Source organism: Acomys minous, assembly GCF_964271855.1.
Source record: "Acomys minous genome assembly, chromosome: 10".
Lineage (NCBI taxonomy): Eukaryota > Metazoa > Chordata > Mammalia > Rodentia > Muridae > Acomys > Acomys minous.
The window spans coordinates 97,776,166-97,799,311 of record NC_140491.1 but is presented as its reverse complement, the minus strand read 5'-3'; the positions used below and the strand labels follow the sequence as shown (position 1 = coordinate 97,799,311).

At 40.7% G+C, this 23,146-nt stretch overlaps 1 protein-coding gene and 2 long non-coding RNA genes across 4 annotated transcripts in view; 1 reads left to right on the top strand and 2 right to left on the bottom strand.

Moving 5' to 3' along the window:
- Positions 1-236: 236 nt before the first annotated feature.
- Positions 237-10,677, bottom strand: LOC311607072. Its single transcript, XR_014782523.1, has 3 exons — positions 10,497-10,677; positions 5,028-5,121; positions 237-424 (listed from the first exon to the last, which is right to left on the bottom strand). It is a non-coding gene; the product is annotated as an uncharacterized lncRNA (long non-coding RNA).
- Positions 10,678-18,448: 7,771 nt separating this feature from the next.
- LOC311607929 lies at positions 18,449-23,086 on the bottom strand. Of its 2 annotated transcripts, XR_014782793.1 has the most exons (4): positions 22,969-23,086; positions 21,288-21,432; positions 20,873-21,024; positions 18,449-19,769 (listed from the first exon to the last, which is right to left on the bottom strand). It is a non-coding gene; the product is annotated as an uncharacterized lncRNA (long non-coding RNA). The 2 variants fall into 2 exon arrangements; XR_014782794.1 differs by lacking the exon at positions 18,449-19,769 and having other exon boundaries at positions 20,456-21,024.
- The window catches only part of FAP (fibroblast activation protein alpha), a 70,668-nt gene continuing 70,545 nt past the window's right edge, over positions 23,024-23,146 (top strand). Inside the window, exon 1 of the mRNA XM_084800141.1 lies at positions 23,024-23,096. Coding sequence (XP_084656267.1) covers positions 23,091-23,096 — 6 coding nt within the window. The 5' untranslated portion in view covers positions 23,024-23,090. The remainder of the gene's footprint in view (positions 23,097-23,146) is intronic.

Here is a 23,146-nt window from a genome sequence, read left to right as displayed (position 1 = left end):
TGGGAGGATTTAGCCTCTATGGGCAAAACACAAAGATCAATGTAAACATAAGCATTATTGTATTTACTCAATGGCTTTCAGACTTAACTAGTTCTAAGAATGATTTTAATTATGTTCTGCCTCCACCTGAAGAACTGATAATAATGCTTTATCAGTGATTGAGTTAGGAATAACATGAGAAAGAAAAGCTGAGTTATCAATAATAATTTTTGTATAACACAAATTATACTCACTTTCTGTTTGTTTCTAAGTCCTTAAACCTTCTCTCAGATCCAAAGATCCAAAATATGAAATGTGGCTCTTCTGTAGGGTTTAGCCAGGTGAGTCTGACATCCTCCCCACTTCTCACATCTGTCCCAATTCCCCCCAGAGCTAGTCTCAAACTCCAAGCCTGGGCCACTAATCCAATGTCAAGTGGTCAGTCCTAAAAAGAGATACATACACAAGTGACATTGTGCAGACTGAATAGGTTGTGTTTATATATTTGAGAATACATAAATTATTCACACACACACACACACACACACACACACACACACACACACACAAACACACCAGCAACCTGGAAACAACCTAAATGTCCCTCAGTCAAAGAATGGATAAAGAAATTGTGGTACATTTACACTATGGAATAGTACTCAACTATTAAAAACAAGGAAATCCCAAAATTTGTGGACAACTGGAAGGAACTAGAAATGATCATACTGAGTGAGTTAACCCAGAAGCAGAAAGACTCACATGGTATATACTCATTTATAATTGGACACTAGCCCAACAGGCATGTCCCATGAAGGTCTTCACTTACCAGGAGATTGGGATAGATGTAGAACATCCTATTGGAATGCTAGGTGAGACAAGTATGGGAGAATGGGGAAACGGAAGGATCCAGAGGGTCCTAGAAACCTACAAGAACATTATGCAGATCTGGGCCCAGGGGTTCTGCTCCAACTACTGCACCAACCAAGGACAATATGTGCAGTAAACATCAAACCCCTTCTCAGATCTAGCCAATGAACAAGGCATTCCCCACAGTTGGGTGGAGAGCAGGGACTGACTCGGACATGAACTCTGGTGCACCATATTTGACCACTTCCCCATGATGAGGAAGCCTGGCGGCACTCAGAGAAAGAATAAGTAGGCTACCAAGATCAGACTTGATAGCCTATGACCATGTGGTCGGGGAGGAGGTCTCCCTCAGTCACAGACACAGGGGAGGGGAATAGGGTGAAAGCAGGAGGAAGGGAGAAATGGGTGGATACAAGTGATGGGATAACAATTGAGATGTAATCTGAATAAATTAATTTTAAAAAGAAAAAAAAAGAAAAAGAGGGCATGAATGTGAAAGAGAGTGAGGATGTACATGGGAAGAAATGGAGAAGAGAAAGGGAAGAAAGGGAAGGGGGAAGATATAATAATATAATCTGAAAAAAAACATTTAAAATATGAAATATGGAAATACATGGGTTGTTTTGCAATACTTAGAAAAATTTCACAGCATAATACCAAGTCTTTCTTTATTTGAAATCAGTTATTCCATAAACATTTCATTTGAAGATGAAATATGAACAGAAATTAGCTCGATTACTTTCTAAGTTTTAAATACAAATAAAACCTAGGTCCTATGTTGGACCATGGGGAAAATATTGATCATAGAAAGTACTATTCAGCATTGTAGGTAATAATATACTTGGGCTATAATGTTACTTGAATATAGTTTACTATCTTAGTTTTTATGTGAATGTTAAAAAATGGAATTGCTTTCATACATAGGAAGACAGGTTCAAATGAATCATTTGGTAAGAGATTCTCAGGTAATATGCTGCAAGCTTTCAGTGTTTCATTCTTTATTTAAGATAAATTATAAAGTTGGAATAATCAAAATAAATAAACTTAATAAATTAGATACAAATAAGAGATTTCTACTTAGGGAATTGCATTTTAGACACAACAAAGAATAAAATAAGAGCATCTTCCCTGTGACTTTCAGTGTTTAAGAATCAAGACCAACCAGATTAATAATGCAGTAAGAAAGTTTACACTAAAGAGCCATAGGGGAAAGAGAACCACCTTAGAGTTTGGAGTGTTGGGAAGATTCCCTAATGTCGTCAAAGATATTAGCATATTTGAGGGTGGAAGTGTCAACAACCAATATCTTGTAACTGTAGCAAGCCACAAAAAGATAATGACCTATTAGTAGTCACTAGGCCTTGAAAAAGCAAGTCATTCTAACACAGTCTGAGTAAAAGAAGCACTTCTGCTTTGAAGAGTGTGCTAGGTGGTAGGACTGTCAGTCAGTAATGCAGAAATAAAAATGTTTGATGAAAGAACATTTCTAGTTATCTGAATAACTACATATATATTAAGCCACTATTAACGAGATTCAACTCTTCTATAAGTAGATGAGGGGGGGGGGGAAACCTGATGAGGAGGTGGACTTTTGATCTAACAGAGGTCAGGATTCTCTGATAGAGCCAGAAGTGGGAAGAAACCCACATGTGTCTCCATTTTGAGCACACCTCTCCTGTTTCAAAAATGCTCCCATTTCCCTCAAGTTCTTCTAGACAGAAGCCTTAGCACCAGGCCTGTTAGAGTCATGTGCCCAGGTCAAAGTCATTTCCGTAAAGCCCCTCTCTGGAAAGGAATGCTCAGAGTGTCAGATTCTGCTCTGCAGCCAGCGAGACAGATGGGAAGACTCAGACGTCTTTTTCAAAAATAAAAAATAAAAAAAACCATGGCTAGTATCAAATAATGCTGAAAATTTTCTAAATGTTTTATGACGCATTGTCAGTTTAGTGGAACTATGCAACTGAGCCTAGTAGATATTCTTCAGTGAAAGTGAACAGGAAGGTGAGGTAACTCATGCATCATGTGTAAATGACTTTCAAAGGGCTTTGCATGAAAGAGAGGGAGATGGAAGGGAGCGTTTTAGCAATGGGTACAAAACTGAAGCCATCTTCAGACTGAGAAATGAGTCGGGAAGCCAACAAAACAATTGAAGCACAGAAGGAAAGAGGTGTCTTGGGATACAGAAAAGGACGAGCACAAAGGTGAGGAGTAGAATAAGGCTGGACAAAGAAGGCAGCTACCACTGCATCCAGGACACAAAAGCAGAAATGTGAAAACGAAAGAGAGATACGCCATAAAGTTCAGGTCCAATTCCAACAGTAGCTGGGATTAATTCTGTTGTCATCTGCCACTAGCTTCCTACTAAGATTTGAAGATGAAAGTGGAGACATAAGGAAATCAGTAACGACTTTTAAATCTGCTTTGATAAATTTATCTATGGCTCTTCAGAAGAACTTCAGACTGCTATGGAGAATTGTGGTTGGCTGAATGAGAAATAACAATCTGTTCTGGCCCTGACTGATATAGGGACACCACCACCAACTTAGTGTTTACTTAGTAAACAGACGCAGGATACTGGTCTGAGGTATGATATATTTTGGTACTCAAAAAAGGTTTTAGAAGATGGATGTGGTAACTCATACTTGTAATCACAGGCAGGGGTGTCATCTTGAATGAAATCAAGGTCAACCAGGGATATCTCTTTCTCTCAAAAAAAAAACACCCCAAACACACACACACACACACACACACACACACACACACACACACACACGAGAGAGAGAGAGAGAGAGAGAGAGAGAGAGAGAGAGAGAGAGAGAGAGAGAGAGAGAGCGCAAAAATATTAATGCTACAGATCAGTTTCACCCCATTTGACCCCAATGAGGCTGCATCTCTCTCAGCATGAATTATATTTGGAAGAACTTAATACCAACAGCCAAGTTAATTAAAAACTAACTTAAATATTAACTTCTGGTCTGCAGAAAATGCAAAAGATAATTACACACTACACAAATCTTCTAATTCCTTTGAATTGTTTTTTGTAAAGAATCATTCACTATTTCATGAGCTGATGATATACCACCTCATTTTTTCTCAAAATTCTTTGAAATTTACTCCCTTAAATTACCTGGCATTATTTGTATTCCTCTGACCCTCTGCCAGGCTTTTTAAAAATACATTTTATTAATTTATTCATATTACATCTCAATTGTTATCCCACCCCTTATATCCTCCCATTCCTCCCTCCCTCCCATTTTCCCCTTACTCCCCTCCCCTATGATTGTGACTGAAGGAGATCCTTTCCCCCTGTATATGCTCATAGGGTATCAAGTCTCTTCTTGGTAGCCTGCTATCCTTCCTCTGAGTGCCACCAGGCCTCCCCATCCAGGGGACGTGGTCAAATACGGGGCACCAGAGTTCATGTGAAAGTCAGACCCCACTCTCCACTCATCTGTAAAGAATGTCCTGTTCATTGGGTAGATCTGTGTAGGGGTTCGAAGTTTACTGCATGTATTGTCCTTGGCTGGTGTGATAGTTTGAGCAAGACCCCTGGGCTTTTTTAAAAATAGGGATTCTATGTGCAATCCTTTGCCTCTGCCTGTTCATTATTTGGAGCTTGATAGGTGATAAAGCCATAAGTGGCCTTTCTGACTTAGTAATAGCTCTTGGGAAGAGGGAAATTTTATGAATATTCATTTAATAGTGTCTGAATATCAAAAAAAAGGCAATCAATGTATTGCCTCTTTATCTCCTAACACAACCTTGGAGCCTCTCTAAAAACACACCCTAGGCCTTTAATTACTGTTTCTTTGCAGTACCAAAGTGTTGGGCAGCTACTGTAGGAAGAAAGAGTTTGCTTCTTGGTTCCTGACTGTTTGCATTATAGGCAACTCCAGCATCCCGTGCTTTGATGGTGCCTGTTACTAACAGTACTCTACAATAGGCAGCTCTCCTAGTACCTGCTCAGGCAGTTGTGTTTAGTGCCTCAGGTGAGATATCTGTTGTGAAGTTTTCCCTGGTATACTACAGGGCACATTCCAAGAAACACCAGGGACTTATGGCATCTTCATTATTTAGTGGCCCACACTACCTTCTCCAGAAACATCTGGATCTTGGTCTCTTGTGTCCTATCATAATTTTAAGAATGATGGTCACTCCCCTGGCAATGGATGAAAAGATACCTTGTTGGTGATGTTGTCCCTATATCAGTCAGGGGCAGAGTCCTTTGTTCATGCTCGCTTGATGCTTGGCTTGGTGGCCAAAGCTGTTTTATACCTAGGACACATAAAAAACCAAGTCAAGTTAAAAAAAAAATCAAATCCAGGCAGGCCAACGCGGGAGGAGAAAGCAGAGACCTGAAGACCGCCATGCTACCCACAGCACAGGCAGGGCGTAGAGGGTGTCACCATGGGACCTGCTAAGCTGGGTTGGCCAGCTTGCAGCAGGAGCCACAACAATGTGCAAATATGTGGTAGACAGATGGCAGAGTAGAAGCTTGAGCATCATGAAGAGAGATGGAACTGGAGACAGAGAGGAGTAGCCTGTTGTGAGTGGTCAGCCCCTCCACCTGGGACGATGATGAAGTCCCAGCCTGAGCTGCCACTGATGGCCATGTTTGTGTCATGGCTATGCAAGGGCAGGGGTCCATGTCGATGTCCATGGCTGATATTATGACTAGAGAACATGGGGACGTTCTTGGTTGGGGCAGCTGCTGGGGACCAAGTGAATGCCCAGGGCTTATGCAGAACTGGCCCGGCCTCTCACTGGTTTTGACCCTCTGGACAACTGGCCCCACCCCTCACCCATGGCATCACTCAGGACAGCTGGCCCTGTGATTTGCCCAGGCAGCACAGTGGAGCTGGCCCTGGTGGCAGAGTGTGGGTGAGCTTCTCCAAGGGTGTAAGAGTGGGAGAGCTGACTCCAGCGTGCAGGAAACTTTCCCACAGGGTCATAAGCATGGGAAAGCTAGCCATGCCCCTCACCAACTGCAACACTTGGGAGAGTGACTTCACCTAGACAGCACAACATAGTTGATCCTAGTGGCAGGGCACAGGTGAGCCACCTGAGAGTGAGAGGGAGGGAGAACCAGCCCTGACATTCCTTTTCTGTGAGGTTACCTGGGCAGGGGAGATGCTCTTCACCCCCTTGCTCCTGTCACCAGATACAGTCTAGAGAGTTGATCCTGGAGTCATGAGAGCTGGCCCTGCCCCTCTCACCACTGCAACACTGGGGATAGTGGGTCCTGCTCCTTGACTGAGCGGCACAGTGGATCTTGCTCTGGAGGCATTGGTGTGGGTGAGCCAGCCCCGAGGACATGAGAGCAGGAGAGCTGACCCTGCTGGAGCACTTCTGGAGAGCTTATCCTGGTGGTGCTGACCAGCTCAGCTACTACCCAGGTCCATATCCAGAGCCCTGAGTTGGTCCATCCCAAAAGCTATATGATCTGGGAATTGTTGGGATGCGTAAAAGGGCCAGAACTACTGATCTGCAGGAACTCCATGACACATGGCAGCAACAGGATATCTGAGAGGAGTCCAGGTGATGATTATTCCAATCCCTTCACAGGGCAGATTTATTTTAAACTTTAATTGTTTAAATTACTGTCTGGTTTCCCCTTCTAGATTTAATTTGGACTGTGACAATCATCACTAAAGAAATAAGAGATTTAGTTTAGGAGAAGTTATAAGTTCCAGATAGCCAATCACTCCTACGTATAAGCATTATGTTTCACATAGGAAATGATTCAACACACTTGACCAATTGCCCAAATAACTTAGAAAGTAGATAGAAAGTACTTTATAAGTAGACAAATTTTATTTACTTCATCAAAAAAAATAGTTGTACAATCATCTCAGTGGCTGAAAAGGCAACAACTTTTATTCTTTATGAACAACCTTGTTCCAGAACTTATCTCTATGGGCCCACCATCCCTCCACTGCTCCTGTGAGTTTAAAATATAATGATGAAGGTATATAAGATACAGAGGATAGTGACCTCTCAAAATATGATTAATATACAGGTAGTCTGTCCTCAGTGATACACACAAATAAGTTAAGGGTTCTTTACTTTTCCAATAAGAAATGTTAATGTTCCTGTTAAGATATTTTTCAAGATATCTTCAGGGTCCATGTTTGTGACTGAGATGGTTGAGCACACAGTGAGCCTGAGGTGCCCATATTCTGTTCTTGCTACACTGGATGGATGCACTAGGTTTGTGATTGGACGGATGAACTAGGTTCGTGATCCCTCCAATAGTAGGATCTTCAGAACATGCAACGATTGCTAGATATGCATAGATGATAGATTTGCAGGCAGACATAGATACATATATGAAAAGATGGATAGCTGATGGAGGTAGAGGTTGCCACCAACATACAAATAAGAATGTGGATCATTAAAGAGTCTGCCCTTGATACTAAATATTAATAGCCGCTTATCACCAATTAATCTTCTAGACTTAACTGGAAAAAAAGTGTGATTTTTTCCTATCTCCAAAATGACAATACAACTGCAAATATTTGATAGACTACTGATAGACACAAAAATGTGTGTTTCCCATCTCACAGGAAATGCATTCTAACTGTTTGGAGAGATAGCAGTGGTATTAAAGAGTGTGATTTCTACTGTGTTTTCTTTTCTTTCTTATATGCAGTACTGGGGCATTGAACCCAGGGCTTTTCATATGCTGGGCAACATGATCTATGCAACCTTGGTTGTCTTGTCCTTTTATTTTGAGACGCGTTCTCACTAAGTCACCCAGGCTGGCAGTAAACTCACTGTGTAGCCCAGACATCCTTGGCCTTTCAATGCACAGCATCAGCTTCCTAGGTGTGTAAAACTGAAACCCGAGCTACCATGCCTAGCTCCTACTGCACTCTAAAATCTATTATTAATATGAATTTCACATTGGTATATGAATGTGCCACTTGTGTGCTGTTCACAATCTGATGCCTGACTGTTACTTGTCTAGCTGACCTCTCTGTTCATACCAAGCTAAACCTCATAGAGTAATTTCTTCTAAATATGCAACACTGCACAGTAAAATTTTTACTGCTCTATGACGCCAACTTTGGTGAGCCCCTACGCTAATCTTCCCTCAATCACACTAGCTTTCCTCACACGCCATGCTTTTAACCTGTATGCCAAACATTTCTTACATGTTACCTTAAATCTGCTTTCTAGCTATTTTACGTATTTTGCTTTCTGTCTCCAGTGGGTCCGCTCATGTCACCCATGCATCAATCAGTATAGGGTTTGTCTATCACAAACACCCAGTGTCTGTTGGATTTACTACTCATTTAATAATTTAGATGTTATGCAGAAAACAAATGTGGGCCGGAAGAAGGGCACAAGCTCAAAAAAAGACTAAATGGAAGTGACACTTACAGGGTGATGTGCACAGCCAGATGACTACCTTAAAAGGGAGCAGAGGAGTGTCCTGGGTACCATCAACAGCATGGACTGAGTCCCCAATGGGAAAAAAATGTATTCTAGTCAAAGAACTATGGGAAACGTCCATAGTGGTTAAGTAGGACAACTAAAAAGTATGGCCAGCAGCTATTGAGCTGGTGTGGAAGGCAGGCCAGGTCACAGGTGACCCTGTTGACTTCTGTCTAGGGTTGCACTTAAGGCCAAAGTAATCAGAAGCCACTTGAGATCTTCCTCAGGGGAGTGGACAGGATTGGTTTTCTATGCAGTTATGCTGAAGAAGGCGCAGCATGGACGCAGAGAGGAAAGTAGGATGGTGTCGGGCTAGTGTGCCGGTGTGGATCTGCATGAAAAAGATGCAATGGACAGATTGGAGGTATTTTGATGGGATGTTTGTTGATACTAGAAGAGGGAAAATCCAGAATTCCAAAAGGAGAGACGTACCAGTGCATCGCTGTGACGTTAACCTGTGTGACCAATTACAGACGTTCAGGAATGAGGGAAGTGGGCTGTTGTTATGGAGAAGACAAGGAGCCCTGGCACAGTATTGGCCATTTCCATGACCATAGTGGGTCTTATGACTTCACAGGTCTCAGCCAAGGATAGCAACATCTAATGTTTGGCTTCTTGGGTAAAACTGCCTCATCTTTAAAACTAGGACACTTTCGATTTTTCTTCAAGTTTTCTGATACAATTGCTTACTTCCGCTCTCAAACTCGTAAAATGTGAAGAAGAGTAATAGTGTTTATAGCTCAGGCTTAATCAGATAACAGATAGAACACCCAGGCCAGCCCTGGTGCAAAGTAAACAGCCAGGAAATGTTTATTGCTTGCTGCTGGGGAGTGGATTAGTGAGAGGATTGGGTGGGAAAACATGTGTGGCATAGAAAATGAAGCATGAAGAAAACACCTCAAAAACAAAGCAAAGTCTCTTTGTTTTAAGAACTCTTTCCAGGCTGTATTTTTTTTAAATTAAAATTAAGCCTTTTTGGATCTTTTTGGGGAATGAGTAAAAAAAAAAAAAAAAGATAGTTAAACTGTCTTGCATAGCATAGGACCACTTAGAAGTAGCTGGAAAGAGAGGGAAAGATTGATGGAGAATGCGGGGGTGGAGGGGGCTGTGCTCCAGAAACAAGCCAAGGAGGCTGCAGCCCAGAGATGACTTGTGGAAATCCCCTCATTGTCTCAGAACACCAGTAAATCTGCAACTCTGGTTGCTGCTATTTGGCGTCAGTCGTCAGGGCTGTCTGGCAGGGCAATATGGGAATGATGCAAAGGCACCACACACACACAGACAGGAGAGCGACACAGGGAGTTCTGAATAGCAAACGCTAAACACACTGTACAGTGACTGGCACAGAGGAAGTGGTTAATAAATATGAATTTCCGTTTCTGACTCGAGATCCGATCCAGCATCTCTGACCTCAAGGGCTTGGCCACTTGGGTACGAGTTTGCTAATGAGAAGCATGAGAGGAACAGAGGGGGAAAAAATGAGTGTACAAGAGATTGTGACACCGAGCACAGGAGTCAGCATTCAGAAAAGCAATCACCCGAAAAAGCTCTGGATTGCTTGTGAAGTCCTTCTGGATTGGAAGGGAAAAGCAATTTAAGTAATACCATATATATTAAATGTTCCATATATATTTATTTAGTGCAGTTTCAAGAGTAGGTTAGGGCAGGAAGTGTGTTCTAAATGAGAAAGACAGAAGAAGAAAGACTAACATATTTTACACGTCTACTGGAATGCCATGCTGTGTCTGGAGTTGATGGAGTGCCATACTGTGTCTGGGCTTGCCATACTGTCTGGACAATATGATGTCATCCTAGTTTCTTAAGCAAGGAAATGACATGTTTTAGGAAAAGAAAATGACATGTTTCTTGTTATTCTAGTTTCTTGAGCAGGAAAATGACATGTTTTGGAAAAGATGACCTACAAGGAGTTAACAGGCTAAATCATAGATTGAAGAGGGGGAAAAAAAACTGGAAAGAAAAAGAGTAAGGAAGGAGCTGGAAGGAATCATTCTGGCTGAGGTAACAGAAATCTGGACTTGGTCATTGGCAGTGGGAATGGAAGGAAAGAGCGGTTCTGGATGCTTCCGTAATAAAAATCACTAGCTAAGGAAAACACTGCTGGCATGAAATCGATGGCAATATATAAAATAAATACAAAAGTGCAGCACAGTTGGTGAAAGAAACAAATACAAGTAATTTATTTGCATTACCTTATTTTTGCCCTAAACATGACTCATAGCTCTGCTTGGCTGTCATCTGCTGCCACGTGTCCTCCCGTTGCTGGCATATGGAATCACTATGTCATCGCGCCCGAGAACTTATTCGATGAGTTACAGCTGCTTCTTAGTCTAGGCACACTGATGCCTGGCTTATGGTACATGCAATTCTCTTGCCGAGAGGAAAAGGTTTAAAGTGAATCAGAATCTCTTTTAGTAGTCAATGAGATCAACCCCTTGGCTTCCCAAGGACTCTGCTTCCCTGGAGGAGTGGCCAGTGAATGTTAGGTATCCTGTGTCCATTTCCAATTTAGGAACACAAGGAACTGCAGTTTCTTGCCACTGGGTATAAAGCGGAAAGGTAACAATCTGTAAGTGAGGAAGAGACCTGTCTCCAAGACTCCGTCATTCTCGTACTTGGGTCTTTGAGTTACAGTGTTTGTGTTGGGGACACAGCATGTTCTTATCACTTGGGCTACCTGATACGTCGTAGTGTTTTGTTATGGTAAAAGTCTCTCAATACAGTCTCTTAACAGCCAAGCAAAAAGTTTGGGGGATAACATGCCAAAACTCCAGAAATAAGTTTCTGGATATATTGAAAAGATGTTTTTTAAAAGAAATCTACCTTGAACTGTGGCCTGAGAAAATGATAACATTAGGACTTTCAGATTCTTTTAGGCTAAAGATGGAGCTTGATGGTGGTCGGACACTTGCTCAGCATCCCCAGATCCTTTCTTTGATCCTGTACACTGAAAGAGAAAAGGAGAGGGAGAGAGAGAGAAGAAGGAAGAGAAACCCTCGAAAGCAAATTTATAGTTTTTTGATGGGCACATTTTAAAGCTAAATAGATGAAATTTTAAAACTTGCTTATTGAACTCTCTAGACATACTATCAAGGTGAAAATTATTAGGATAATGTAGCCTATTTCATTTTCCCCCCAAGTTTTCAAAAGCTGCTGTATATTTTATACATACACAGCTCATTTTCTAGGCTGTATGCAAGTGATTGTGACCATGTGTGGTTGGTGGTCACAGCAGAAGATACTGCAGTTCTGGGCAGTTTACTTTTTGAAAGACAGATACAGACAGAGTTTGGTTTAAGTGTGAAGCTTTCAACTCACTCCTTAAAGGTTACTTAAGTCCAAAGTCTTTGATTTTTCTCTTCCTTTTAACTTTCTCATTCCGGTGGTACACATTTTCTCCCATCAAACACTAACTCATAGTTTGTAATAGCGTGAGTCTCCTGTGGTTTAAACGTGCCTTCACCCATATTTGTGTTGGGATCCAGAACCTAATAGGCATGTACTGAGGATGGTGGGATATGAGACCCGTCACCTGTGAAGGGCATAAGTAGAGCTTCCTGCCTTTCTGCCTTCTGCCATCAGATGCTTCAGAGACAGGGGGGTCACCCTACACTGAATAACTTGGTTTTGGACTTAGGGTCTTTAGAACTCTGAGAGATGAACTTTCATTACTCATAGATTCCCCCAGTCTCATGGATTTGTTGGAATAGTGCCAGCAGATGCAGAAAACGCTTCAGGGCCAGGGACCAATACCTGAACCTGACAGTTCATAGCTGCCACCCTGTAGGTATTATCCTAGGCTGTGTCAAATGCCTCAACTAGTATTGAGGACCATCCTCCTTTGGGAGTGGCTTGAAGCCAAGCAAGTGATGACTGATGGGGATCACAAGTCTCTTTCCCTCACTCCATTTTTTGACAACTGGTGAGGAGACATCCCAGCTCCTGAGATCCTGGCAGGGCTGGATGAGGCCTCCTCTAAGATTATACTACAATTTAGCATTTCCTTCTGTAAGATTATATCTCCTTCACTTCTGTACAGGGAACTGAGAACAATGCCCCCTTGAATAAACAAACAAACAAAAACCCTGCTTACATCACCCCATCTTAGAATCTGTGTACAATGAACTCTGCTTAAGAGAGAATATTGCCTCTCTCTACATCCAAGGCAAGAGTGTGGAGTTGGGGGAAGAAAGACCTGGGCTTTCTCTTATTTCTGTATATTGTAACTAAACTTCCCGCACATGTAGGTAAGACCACAGCTCCTTCTGACCCTTTCATTCATGCCCCTTTACTTTTATTACCTGTCATTTCCTGTATAGTAACTTACTTGAAGGCCAAAATAACAATGCAAGAGAAGGTATGTTCGAAACATGCAGTCACATCATTGGGCTGAAGTGTGAGACAGCTATCACTAGTCTAACAGGCCATTGATAGAATAGCGTGGTTGGTACTCTTCATTTAACTTGGCAGGATTCAGTGCCACTGTGATGTGCTTCTGAGAGTACGTCCTGAAAGTTCTAGCTAAAGAGGGGACCTCCACCACAAATGAAGGTAACACCATCCCGTGGGCTAGGGTACAGACTGCTTAAAAGAATAACAAGGAGAAGGCCCCTGGAGCATTAGCCTTCTTCCTCAACTTGCTTCCTAAAGAGGGACACGAGGTGCTCTGCTGCTTCACGCTCTGGCCATCATGCCTTCTCTCTATGGAGGACTATATTTTCTCTTAAACCATTAGACAAAGTAAGCCCTCTCTCTTCCGTGTTCCTTTCTTGTCAGGTATTTGGCGACAGCAATGAGAAAAGCAACTGCTTCACCACATGGAAGGCAGGACACCCGCTAAGAACAACCTTCTCTCTCTCTGTTTTTCTGGCTCTTTGGGGCCTATCGGTGAGGTGGAGATGTATATCAGTCTGCTCCATGGTTTATCCCTGATTTGCTCATTAGCATTAATGCTGCATCCTCTAACACAAGCCTCACCTGTTTTCCTTCCAGGAGAGATCTCTGTCTTTCCAGAGATTCTATTTATATTACAATGCTGTTATTTGTGGCACTCCGCCTTTCCCTCCTCAGAATATTCTATTCACTACTGGACTCCTGAAGGCCTCTGATTGGCAGAGAGCCCTTTCAGGGTGCTGAGTAAGGACAGAGAGTAGAGCAATAAAGATCCTCTTCATCTTAAAGCTTGGTCTTATCTGCTACTGGGAAGATCCTCCCATAGTGTAATACTTCCCCAGAATAATAAATACACCAAAGCCAATGCCAGCACAGTGCCAGCCATGGAGACCACAGCCTCTCACTTGTCCTTGTGTTGTCCTACTCCTTCTCCATCCTTTCTCATAACTGAGACCACCCCAAGAATGCTTTCACCACAGGATGAGTCCGGAAGAAGAACTATAAGGAAAGGAAGTGCTAGTTGTATCAGAGTTCGAGCAGAAGGGAGCCATTGGTCCTGGTGTCGCCAGAGGTACTACAGAGCTCTGAGGTGCCATTTGCAACACTTAACATCAGCAATACTTAACACTTAACATGGTGCCATCAAGTCATCCATGCAATCTAGGTAAATGACTCACTAAAACTCATCCCACAGGTCTGCATTGTTAAGCTAATGATTTCCCAGGTTTCTACCATGTCTAAAATTAAATCGAATAGTTGTTCTATAATTAAATCACATGCTAGTACATTTGCACATCTTTAAAAGGCCCCAGTTTCTAGATCACAGTACTGCTGGTTAGACTGTGCACTTATTGAAACTTCACTAACTAAAATGTCCCAGAAAGGAGACATGGAGTTTGGTTAATTCTCGCTTTACTAATCCTTAGAAGAGATACTTCCAATAAATAGCTGGTAAGCTTTCCCTAGTTCTCAGAGGGGAAAAAAACTGAATAGCTGCAGCAAAGTCTCCTGTTACTAGTGCTCCACTTACAATCTAAACCACACAACCCATGTAGAAAGACACCCTGGTGCGGTAGCACAGGATTACACGGCCATTGTGTGATAACAATGGCTGATATCTGATTGCATCTCAGAAACAAACTTGGCCATGTACTAACTATGCCTGGAAGTGTCCCGCCCCTTCAGGGTGTCAAAGCAGGCCCCAATAGGAGCAGGAGCAGAGCTCTGCCTCTTTGCCTCCCTTCCCACGTGTATTTGACCACAAGTATTAATTAGGTACATATTTTAAGCCAAGCGTTGTCCCTAAGCGCTGGGCATGTGAATGAAATAAATATCTGCACGATGGGGCTGTATAGGGGAAGGAGCCAAGAAGCAATAAAGATAATAAATGAGAATGTCACAGGATGTTGGGAAGTGATTAGCTCTTTGGAGGCTAGAAAGAGTAAGAGAAGCAGAAGGTGAAAAAAGGTCAGTTTTATTTTTATTTTCTTGTTTATTTATTTTTGCAGTGCTAAGGATTTAATCCAGGGTTTTGAGTATATGAGACAACCACACTACTGCTGAACTGTACTCCAGCTCCTAACAGGAACCAATTACATTATATTTTATTTAGTTTTAGATATTTATTCAATTATTTTTAATCATCATTTGGGGGGATATTTCTTTGTTTAATGTTTTAAATATAGTTGTGCTTATGTGGCTCACCCTGGCCTGGGACTTCCTAGGTAGCCCAAGATCGTCTAAATCTGGTAATCTTTCTGACCCTGTCTTCTTCTCCATTGATAAAATCAGGTTAACTCACCTAGCAAGAAGGGATGATTTTTAAATGGGTAATAAAACATCATTAAAAAGAGGGCATTTGAGCAAGAGCTTTAGCACATTTACTGTTTCCTTATCCATGAACAGTACATCCCAACTTCTCTCTCTCTCTCTCTCTCTCTCTCTCTCTCTCTCTCTCTCTCTCTCTCTCTCTCTTCCTGAACCATACTAGACATTGGAAATTTGTCTGTAATTAAGATCAGGGCTAACTGTTTTTTTTTCTTTTATGTTTTACTTTTATGTTTACATTCCTATCGTAGCTCCCTCCTCCTTCTGCTTTCAGTCCCACTCTCTTTTGTTTCTCAGAGAACCTACCCCAGTTCATCAAGTCACTTCAGTACTAAGTACTTCCTCTTCCCCTGTGGCCTGGAGAGGCAGCCTTGCCAGGGGAAAGTGGTCAAAAAGCAAGCAACCTAGTGAGTCCATATCAGAAACAACCCTCACTCCCCTTAATAGGGGACCCACATGAAGCAGGGGCCTAGGTCCAACCTGTGCACGGTCCTTTGTTAGTGCTTAACAGCCTAAACCCCTTGGAGTCCTTTCTTTTGACTTTTAGTCCTTGAACTCTGTGAGTTTTTATTCTATGTCACTTATCTTTTCTATCATACTGTCTGTTGTGGAGGATCTACTGTCCTCCACAGTAGAAAAGACTGCTTAGACATGGGTTTGATTCAATAGAACAGTGGTTCTCAAAATGTGGGTTGAGACCCCTTTAGGGATTGCATATCAGATGTTTTCATTATGATTCATCACAATAGCAAAATTTACAGTTATGAAGTAAGAACAAAATAATGTTATGGTTGGGGACCACCGTACATGAAGGACTGTATTAAAGTGACACAGCATTGGGAAGGTTGAGAAACACTGCAATAGAAAGTCTTTATTAACTGACCAGGGACTATACTGGGTAGCAGTATAGCAAGGAGCCTTTCTCAGGGTGAACTTTGAAGCACAAATATATATATATATATAATGTTTTAATTATTATGTGGTGGGAGAGTTTTCTTTTATGGTCCAATCTATTCGGAGTTCTGTAGGCTTTTTGTATATTTATGGGCATTTCTTTCTTTAGGTTAGGGAAGTTTTCTTCTATGATTTTGTTGAAAATATTTTCTGAGCCTTGGAGCTGGAAGTCTTTCTTTTATTCTTATTATTTTTATGTTTTGTCTTTTCATAGTGTCTCAAATTTCTTCAATGTTTTGTGTCAGGAGCTATTTAGATTTAAGATTTCCTTTGACTGTTGTATCTATTTCTTCAGTCATATCTTCTACCTTGGAGATTCTGTCTTCCATCTCTTATATACTGTTGGTGATGTTTGTAATCTCACTTATCAACAAGAAAGGAAAAGTTTCTTAATTATCTCTTGGATGTAACTTCAGAGCCACCAAGACACTGTCTGTGTCTACTGCTGAGATACTTAATTGTGACTCTTCCTGAGAAACACACACTAATGCTTGCATAGATCCTCCTTTTTCTTTTTTTCTTTCTTTCTTTCTTTCTTTCTTTCTTTCTTTATTTTTTATTTATTTTTTATTTATTTTTATTTGGTACATATTTATTTGGATGTATTGATTAGACATACAAAAGGAGCTGCCTATATGTTTTAATATATAAGTCCAGAAGTTTTGACAGATTGAGGGATGGAGGTATAAATCTCATGGATATCTCCATTTTTTTCTTTTTCTTTTTTTTTTATTAATTTATTTTTGTTACATTTCAATGGTTATCCCATCCCCTGTATCCTCCCATTCTTCCCTCCCTCCCATTTTCCCCTTATTCCCCTCCCCTATGACTGTTCCTGAGGGGGATTATCTCCCCCTGTATATGCTCATAGGGTATCAAGTCTCTTCTTGATAACCTGCTATCCCTCCTCTGAGTGCCACCAGATCCTCCTTTTTCATTAAGTATTTTCTTGTAGCCTTTTATATAAATGATGTTAATGATGGGCTTAACATAACATTGTTCAAGTAATATCTGCTTCAATTCTTAGGATTATCTGACAGTTATTTGTTGTTTTTCTTGCCTTTGGATATTTTCCCTACTTACTAAACTTTGTTTTATTCATTTTTTTCTTTCATGCTTTCAAGTTTTAACTTGCCTTGTTTTAATAAAATTATCTTTTTTTAAGAGTAGATATGAAATGATATACCCTTGTATGGGGATGGAAGATCTAAAGATACGGATGAAGTCAGGAAGCTGAGCGATTGGTTGGCTTTGGTGTGCTGATATCTTGATACTTCCCCATAACAGCTTGATATCATTTAAAACTAAATCTACTTTTGGCCTGACTTCAGTGCCACGCCACAGATTCATCTGCAAACAAAGGCTAAATGTCCATATATTGGTGTCCAACTAGTCCTCTCACCCTCTGTTGTGAACTCCAAGTCAGCTCTGGCACTCCTCATGTCTTCCAAGCAAATCAATCACTCTTAAGTGTGTCCCTGAGAGATGTTTACCTTCTGCACAGTTGTCCAATGACACCTTCTTTACTCTCTTCACTGGTCCCTTTTCCTCTGCATTAAAGCCTAACGGAAAAACACCAATGCACATGTTGCTTTCGAATTTGGACTCCCATTTCTCCAGCTCTCTTGTAAAGAATTTGCAATGTTCCTCAAGATGACTCTCCTCTGCCTTCAATTGTTGGCAATATTTTGTCTCTTACCCACTCACTTTTTCTCAGTCTATCCTTCTTCTTGTCAGCAAGGACTTCGTTTTTACCTGAAACCTACTGAAGTTTATTGAAAACCCTTTGCTTCTCATTTGATCACATTGGGAGTGTACTTTTCAATACATAAAAAGGTTCAGTTTTTTAGCTCATCCAAAGACGTCTTTCTGGTTTTTTTTTTTTTCATCTCTAAGTTCTAGTCTTATGTATACAAGCTAGTCATGTGCCTCAAACACTTCCCATCCAGAACCTTGGCATGGATCAGTCAAATTGCACTATAGAGTAATTGGGTGTGTGTTCCATCTACACCACTCAAAGGCTGTGTAACTTTGGAAAGTCCATGTTCTCACCTGTAAAATGGGGACGATAAAGGCAGTAAGCCCTGAGGATAAACTGAGATAGATGATAATTGTAAAGTGCTTATGAAAATGCCAGGTTCAGGAAAAGTTTGCAATGAGCATTGACTACTAGTTGTGGTACTCTCTAACTTCACAAACTAAGGAAACGGTATACTTTATGAGCTCAGGTAGAAATGCATGCTGTTTGATTAATCTTCCCATTGACAAACCACATAAAATGAGATATACTTCAAATATCATTAAAGATGCCATCATGAATTCCTGAAGTTCTAGTTTCTTCCAGAAGCAGAGTCAGATGGATCAAGCATTGAGGCTAGCCTAAGCTACATGGTGAGTTTTAAACCAAAAAAATAAAATTTAAAAACAAACAAACAAACAAAAAACAAAACACCCACAAATTTAATTGAAGCATTGATTTATCTTCTGAGTATTTGTGCCAATAGCATACAAGGAAATAGATGGCTCTTTTCTTTCTAATTCTGATTTGATAGATAGCTACCTCTGCTTTCAGAACTCATTCTAATTGTGACAGGATAATGAACCACTGGCATTTAATTATGACATATGTGAAGGTGGTGAGTACCAATTATAAATTGAGAGACATGTTTCTTCATATTCTCCCTTACATCAAAATCATAATTTTAGAAATTAGATTAGATTTTAAAAGCAGTTTAAGTGATATCCTCTCTCATCGACACTATGTCACACCACTTCTTCCAGATCTATAACTATGTGACAGCTATTATATGCTCTCAAGATGTCAGGACACATTCTTGCTTGGATCTGAGAAATCTCTTTGATGATAATCTGACAAATTCCTTAAATTGCTCACATATTTGAGGAGAGATCTCATAGCCCCCAGAAAATACATATTTCTCTGATTACTAAATGCCAATTCTCACAAAGCTCTGTCCAACTTAAGACTGTAACCATGGCCTTCATAGAGTGAGACTGCTCCTTTGAGAAATGCACAATGGTGAAGCAGACCAAGCTTGTGAGGATTGCGTATGTTTTAGTTGCCATGGTACTCTCAAAGTGTGTCCCAATAGAAAAGCAATGGGATAGTCATTAATGTAACTAATAATCATCACTTTAGAAACAACTTAAGAAAGAATCAATGTAATATTTTCCAATTGTGCATTGTTCAAATCATGGGCAACTTACCTAAATTTTATCTGGATTCTGTTTTCTAATCAGTAAATGAGTTTGGAGACAAGTAAAATGAAAACATATATTAAAGTACTGTGTTTAGAATAAGGAATAAATGTTCCTTGTAACTGAGGGTCCAAATGTCAAGCTTTTATGGTGCTCATTGGACATTCTGGCATAGCATGCTACCACTGAGCAACACCCCTGTATCTTTTAGGTTTTTAAGAAACAAATTCTGAACTGAAAGCATATAAATCAAGGTTTCTAGTACAGTCTCCACTTGTAGCCTTATTCTTATAATTGATTCATTAAAAAGGAATCACTGCTTAGTTTAATAAATTAACCTTTAATATTCCCACCGCAGGTAAAAAACATACTATCTTTAGTTCTGTTCTCAGAATGATTATTTTTCTTTACACTCTCAAAAATCATAACTAGATATATTGGGGAGGGGAACATGTATACCTGTGTTGATCACCTTCCATCATTTCCATCAATTGAGATAAATAACTGAAAGGAGGAAAGGTCTAATTTGAGTCACAGTTCCAGCCTGTGGTCTGCTGACTCCATGGTTTCGCCATCTGTGGGAGGCAAAACATTATAGGAAAAGGGTGGTACTGCAAACTTGCTCACCTCACAGTGCCTGGGAAGCAAAAGGAGACAGGAATGGACAGAGGTCCCCTGAACAATCTCAGCATCCTAGCTTCTTCAGTTCAGCTGAAGCTTCTAGAGTTTCTAACACCTCCCCTGAGTTCCCACAGCTAGGGACCAACCCTTCAATATATGAGTCCCTAGAGGCCACTCCAGCTCTGGATAGGGCCATTTTGGAGAACAACCAATGCCTGTTAGTGAATAGCTCTGGCAAGGTCTGTTCATAGCCTTGACATGTGGTACTGACCATTTACCATTTATGTGCTTACCAGAATGGCATCATATTACAAATTAAGCCCTACATGACTCCTGTTGGAGAAGAGGTAGTTCATGGCCTCTATTATCCTAATTTCTTCCTTCAAGTTTTTAATTCATCAATGCCATTCTGTCTGTTTCTGTATATGAGAAACATTCCAATGCTGACAAATGGCACAATTTCATTTTAGGATGACATACACATGTCATGTGTCCCTTCTGTTCCCTCTCACAGGTCCATGAAGAAATTACCAACCAATCAGGGCACTTTTACAGAACACAACTCCAGTCTGAAATACTCAGCAAGCACTCCAAAAAGGAAAAAGAAGTGGAGATGCATCTCCCATACTTGTATGAGAGCTTGCTGTCTAAGAAAACAGCTTCTCTCAATTATCTTTGTCTGTCTTCCCAACAACCTGTACAAGAACTGACTGGATACCTGTGTGAATCTATCTATCTATCTATCTATCTATCTATCATCTATCTATCTATCTATCTTTTATCTATGTGTATGCATATATGTGTATGTACATATATATATGTGTGTGTATGTGTGTATATATACAGCCACACAAACATTATATATATATGTGTGTGTATATATATATATACACACACATATATATAGTTACTTTCCTTAGTGCAAAAACAAGAACAAAATCCTTATCAAAATTATTTCTATTTTGACTCCCAAAGAGAAAAAAGGTAAAGCTATTGAAACGGCTGAATGTGCAAATACTTTGGACACCTTTGCTTGGATACAGGCTAGCTCACATACCCATCTGTGACTCTGTTACAGGAAATATACTCCGATCTCATGAAATTATGTGCAAGCACCCATCTTCATTTCTTCACTCAGCCACATTCTCCTTAGAACAGTTCAGTCAGTTAAGAATATTTCAGATGTCATACTTTGATTCACTCATCTTCCTAAGGAAAACACAAACAAAAAAAAATTTCCACACATACTAACACTTTCAACTTAAATGTTGCTTCCTATGGCTCCCCAATTTCTGCATAAAGTCTATCAGATCTTTGAGGACTCCTCACCTCTAGAATCCTAAGCGCGTCTCATCCCAGTCACGTGACAGTGGTTTTAATTGCTAAAGCTAGCAGTATGCATTTTAATTACACCCTAATGATTTATTGCATTTACTCTCTGTACAGAAGAGGAGGTCTTGGAAATCACTCACCACAGAGTACTTGTTGACTTTTTGGGGTTTGGCAGGCTGGGACAGAACTTCTGAGAAAGTACTACGTGGATGTTCCAAAGAAAGCAACCAGCCTGGGAAGATTCTCTTGACGGCATTTCGTTTGGTAGCAGGCTGGTGGTTTTATCTGGGATTAAAAGCAATCAGGACACATGGAGATGCCTGTACATGCGGAGAACACCTATGGTAACTCCCAGTGACTGCTTCAGTCTGTAAAGCGAGAGCTCACTTAACTGCAAAGGGAGCTGCCTCATCCCAGAGCCGCTGGGGCTGTGAGTACATTTCTCTGCCAGTAACACTAATGACTCACTTTCCTCACTAGAACTTTCCTAAGGCTGGAATTCGGGGATGGCTGTCTGGAGAATGGCTGAGAGGAAGTTCACAAGCAACTGTTCTGCTTTATGGCGGCGAAAGCTTCCTGTGGTAGCCAGACCAGTCGACTAAAGCAAACAGTAACATATTACAGTGATGTTTCCTCATTACTTCTCATAAACAATTCATGAAAGATCAGTATAAAGTTCAGCACAGTCAGGCAAAGGGTATTACAAGCTTTTGACAAAACCCATCAGTGGAAAACCTGGAGATGCCATATTTTAGCAATTGTATCCATGTGAAAATCGAGAATCTGCCCTAGGAAATTGCTCTGCTCCGGATAGAAGGTCCTAAAAAAAAAAAAAAAAAAAAAACAAAACCTGTGTGGAGTGTGTGTGTGTGTGTGTGTGTGTGTGTGTGTGTGTGTGTGTTGCCTGCTGTAAATTCAATCAGTCATTTTAGTGATCTGCCAAGATGACCAATCACTTCGGATTGTGTGGATTTAGCCAAAATGAAATACACATAACCACTCTTTTCTCTTGCCTTTTTAAAATTTTATTTTAAGGTCTTTATAATTACTAAATGTTCTCCTTTCTCAGAAGATATTCTGAGAGCAAAGCAAAAAATATCACTCTTGTAAAGCCATTTCCATTCTTCCAAAGGTCTGCTGGTAAATTATTCCCACTGATCTTTCCATCCTTCTAGCCTGTGCAAACACACCTAACCCATACTCCATTTCAACAGATGGCGCCTCATTTCTTTAAAGGAAAGCAGCCGTGGGTTTAGACAGTTGAAATTTTTAAACTTCTGTATTTACTGAAAGTGCATATGGTGCTATATGGACAAAGAAATTGTGCTGAAAGAAAAACATTTCTGCCTGCAGCACCTCATAGGCTCCCAGGAGAAAAGAGTGCAGTCACACCGTGTACTTCTCCCAAAGCCGTATTTGGCTACAGTGTTCTTCCCTTCCTAAAAATTAGATGTGTATAATGCGCTATCACAAAGTTCCTTTATTTGAAATTCCTCCTTTCCGCTGCAAATGGGAGGAGTGTAGAAAAGATTGTTACCAAAGGGACTTAAGTGATTTCTAAGAGAAAATGAAACATAAGTCTGAATCCCCTCCCCCCCCCCGCCAAAAAAAGTGAAATAAAACAACCTCTGTATGACAACACGAGCAGATATTAGTGTAGAATTTACAAGGATGAGAAGGCTATAAAGTGTCCCTTGAGTCACTCATAGTTCATTTAAAGGCCAAGAACGCCCCCAAGATCTGTTTCTAATTTTACAGAAATCTTTCGAAATTTGGCACGGTAGTCGAAAGTCCGTGGAAAGGGGGGGAAAACCAACAAACCTCATGTCCTGACTTCAGCTTCCAACTGGAAGACAGACTTGCTTCTTTTCAACAGTTTTCACAGATGCAGTGACCCACGCTGTGCAGTGAGAATCGGCTAACTTTCAAAAACATCTGGAAAAATGAAGGTTAGTGTGTGTGCAGTCTCGGGGACTCCCACAGATTAGATGCTGCCCGG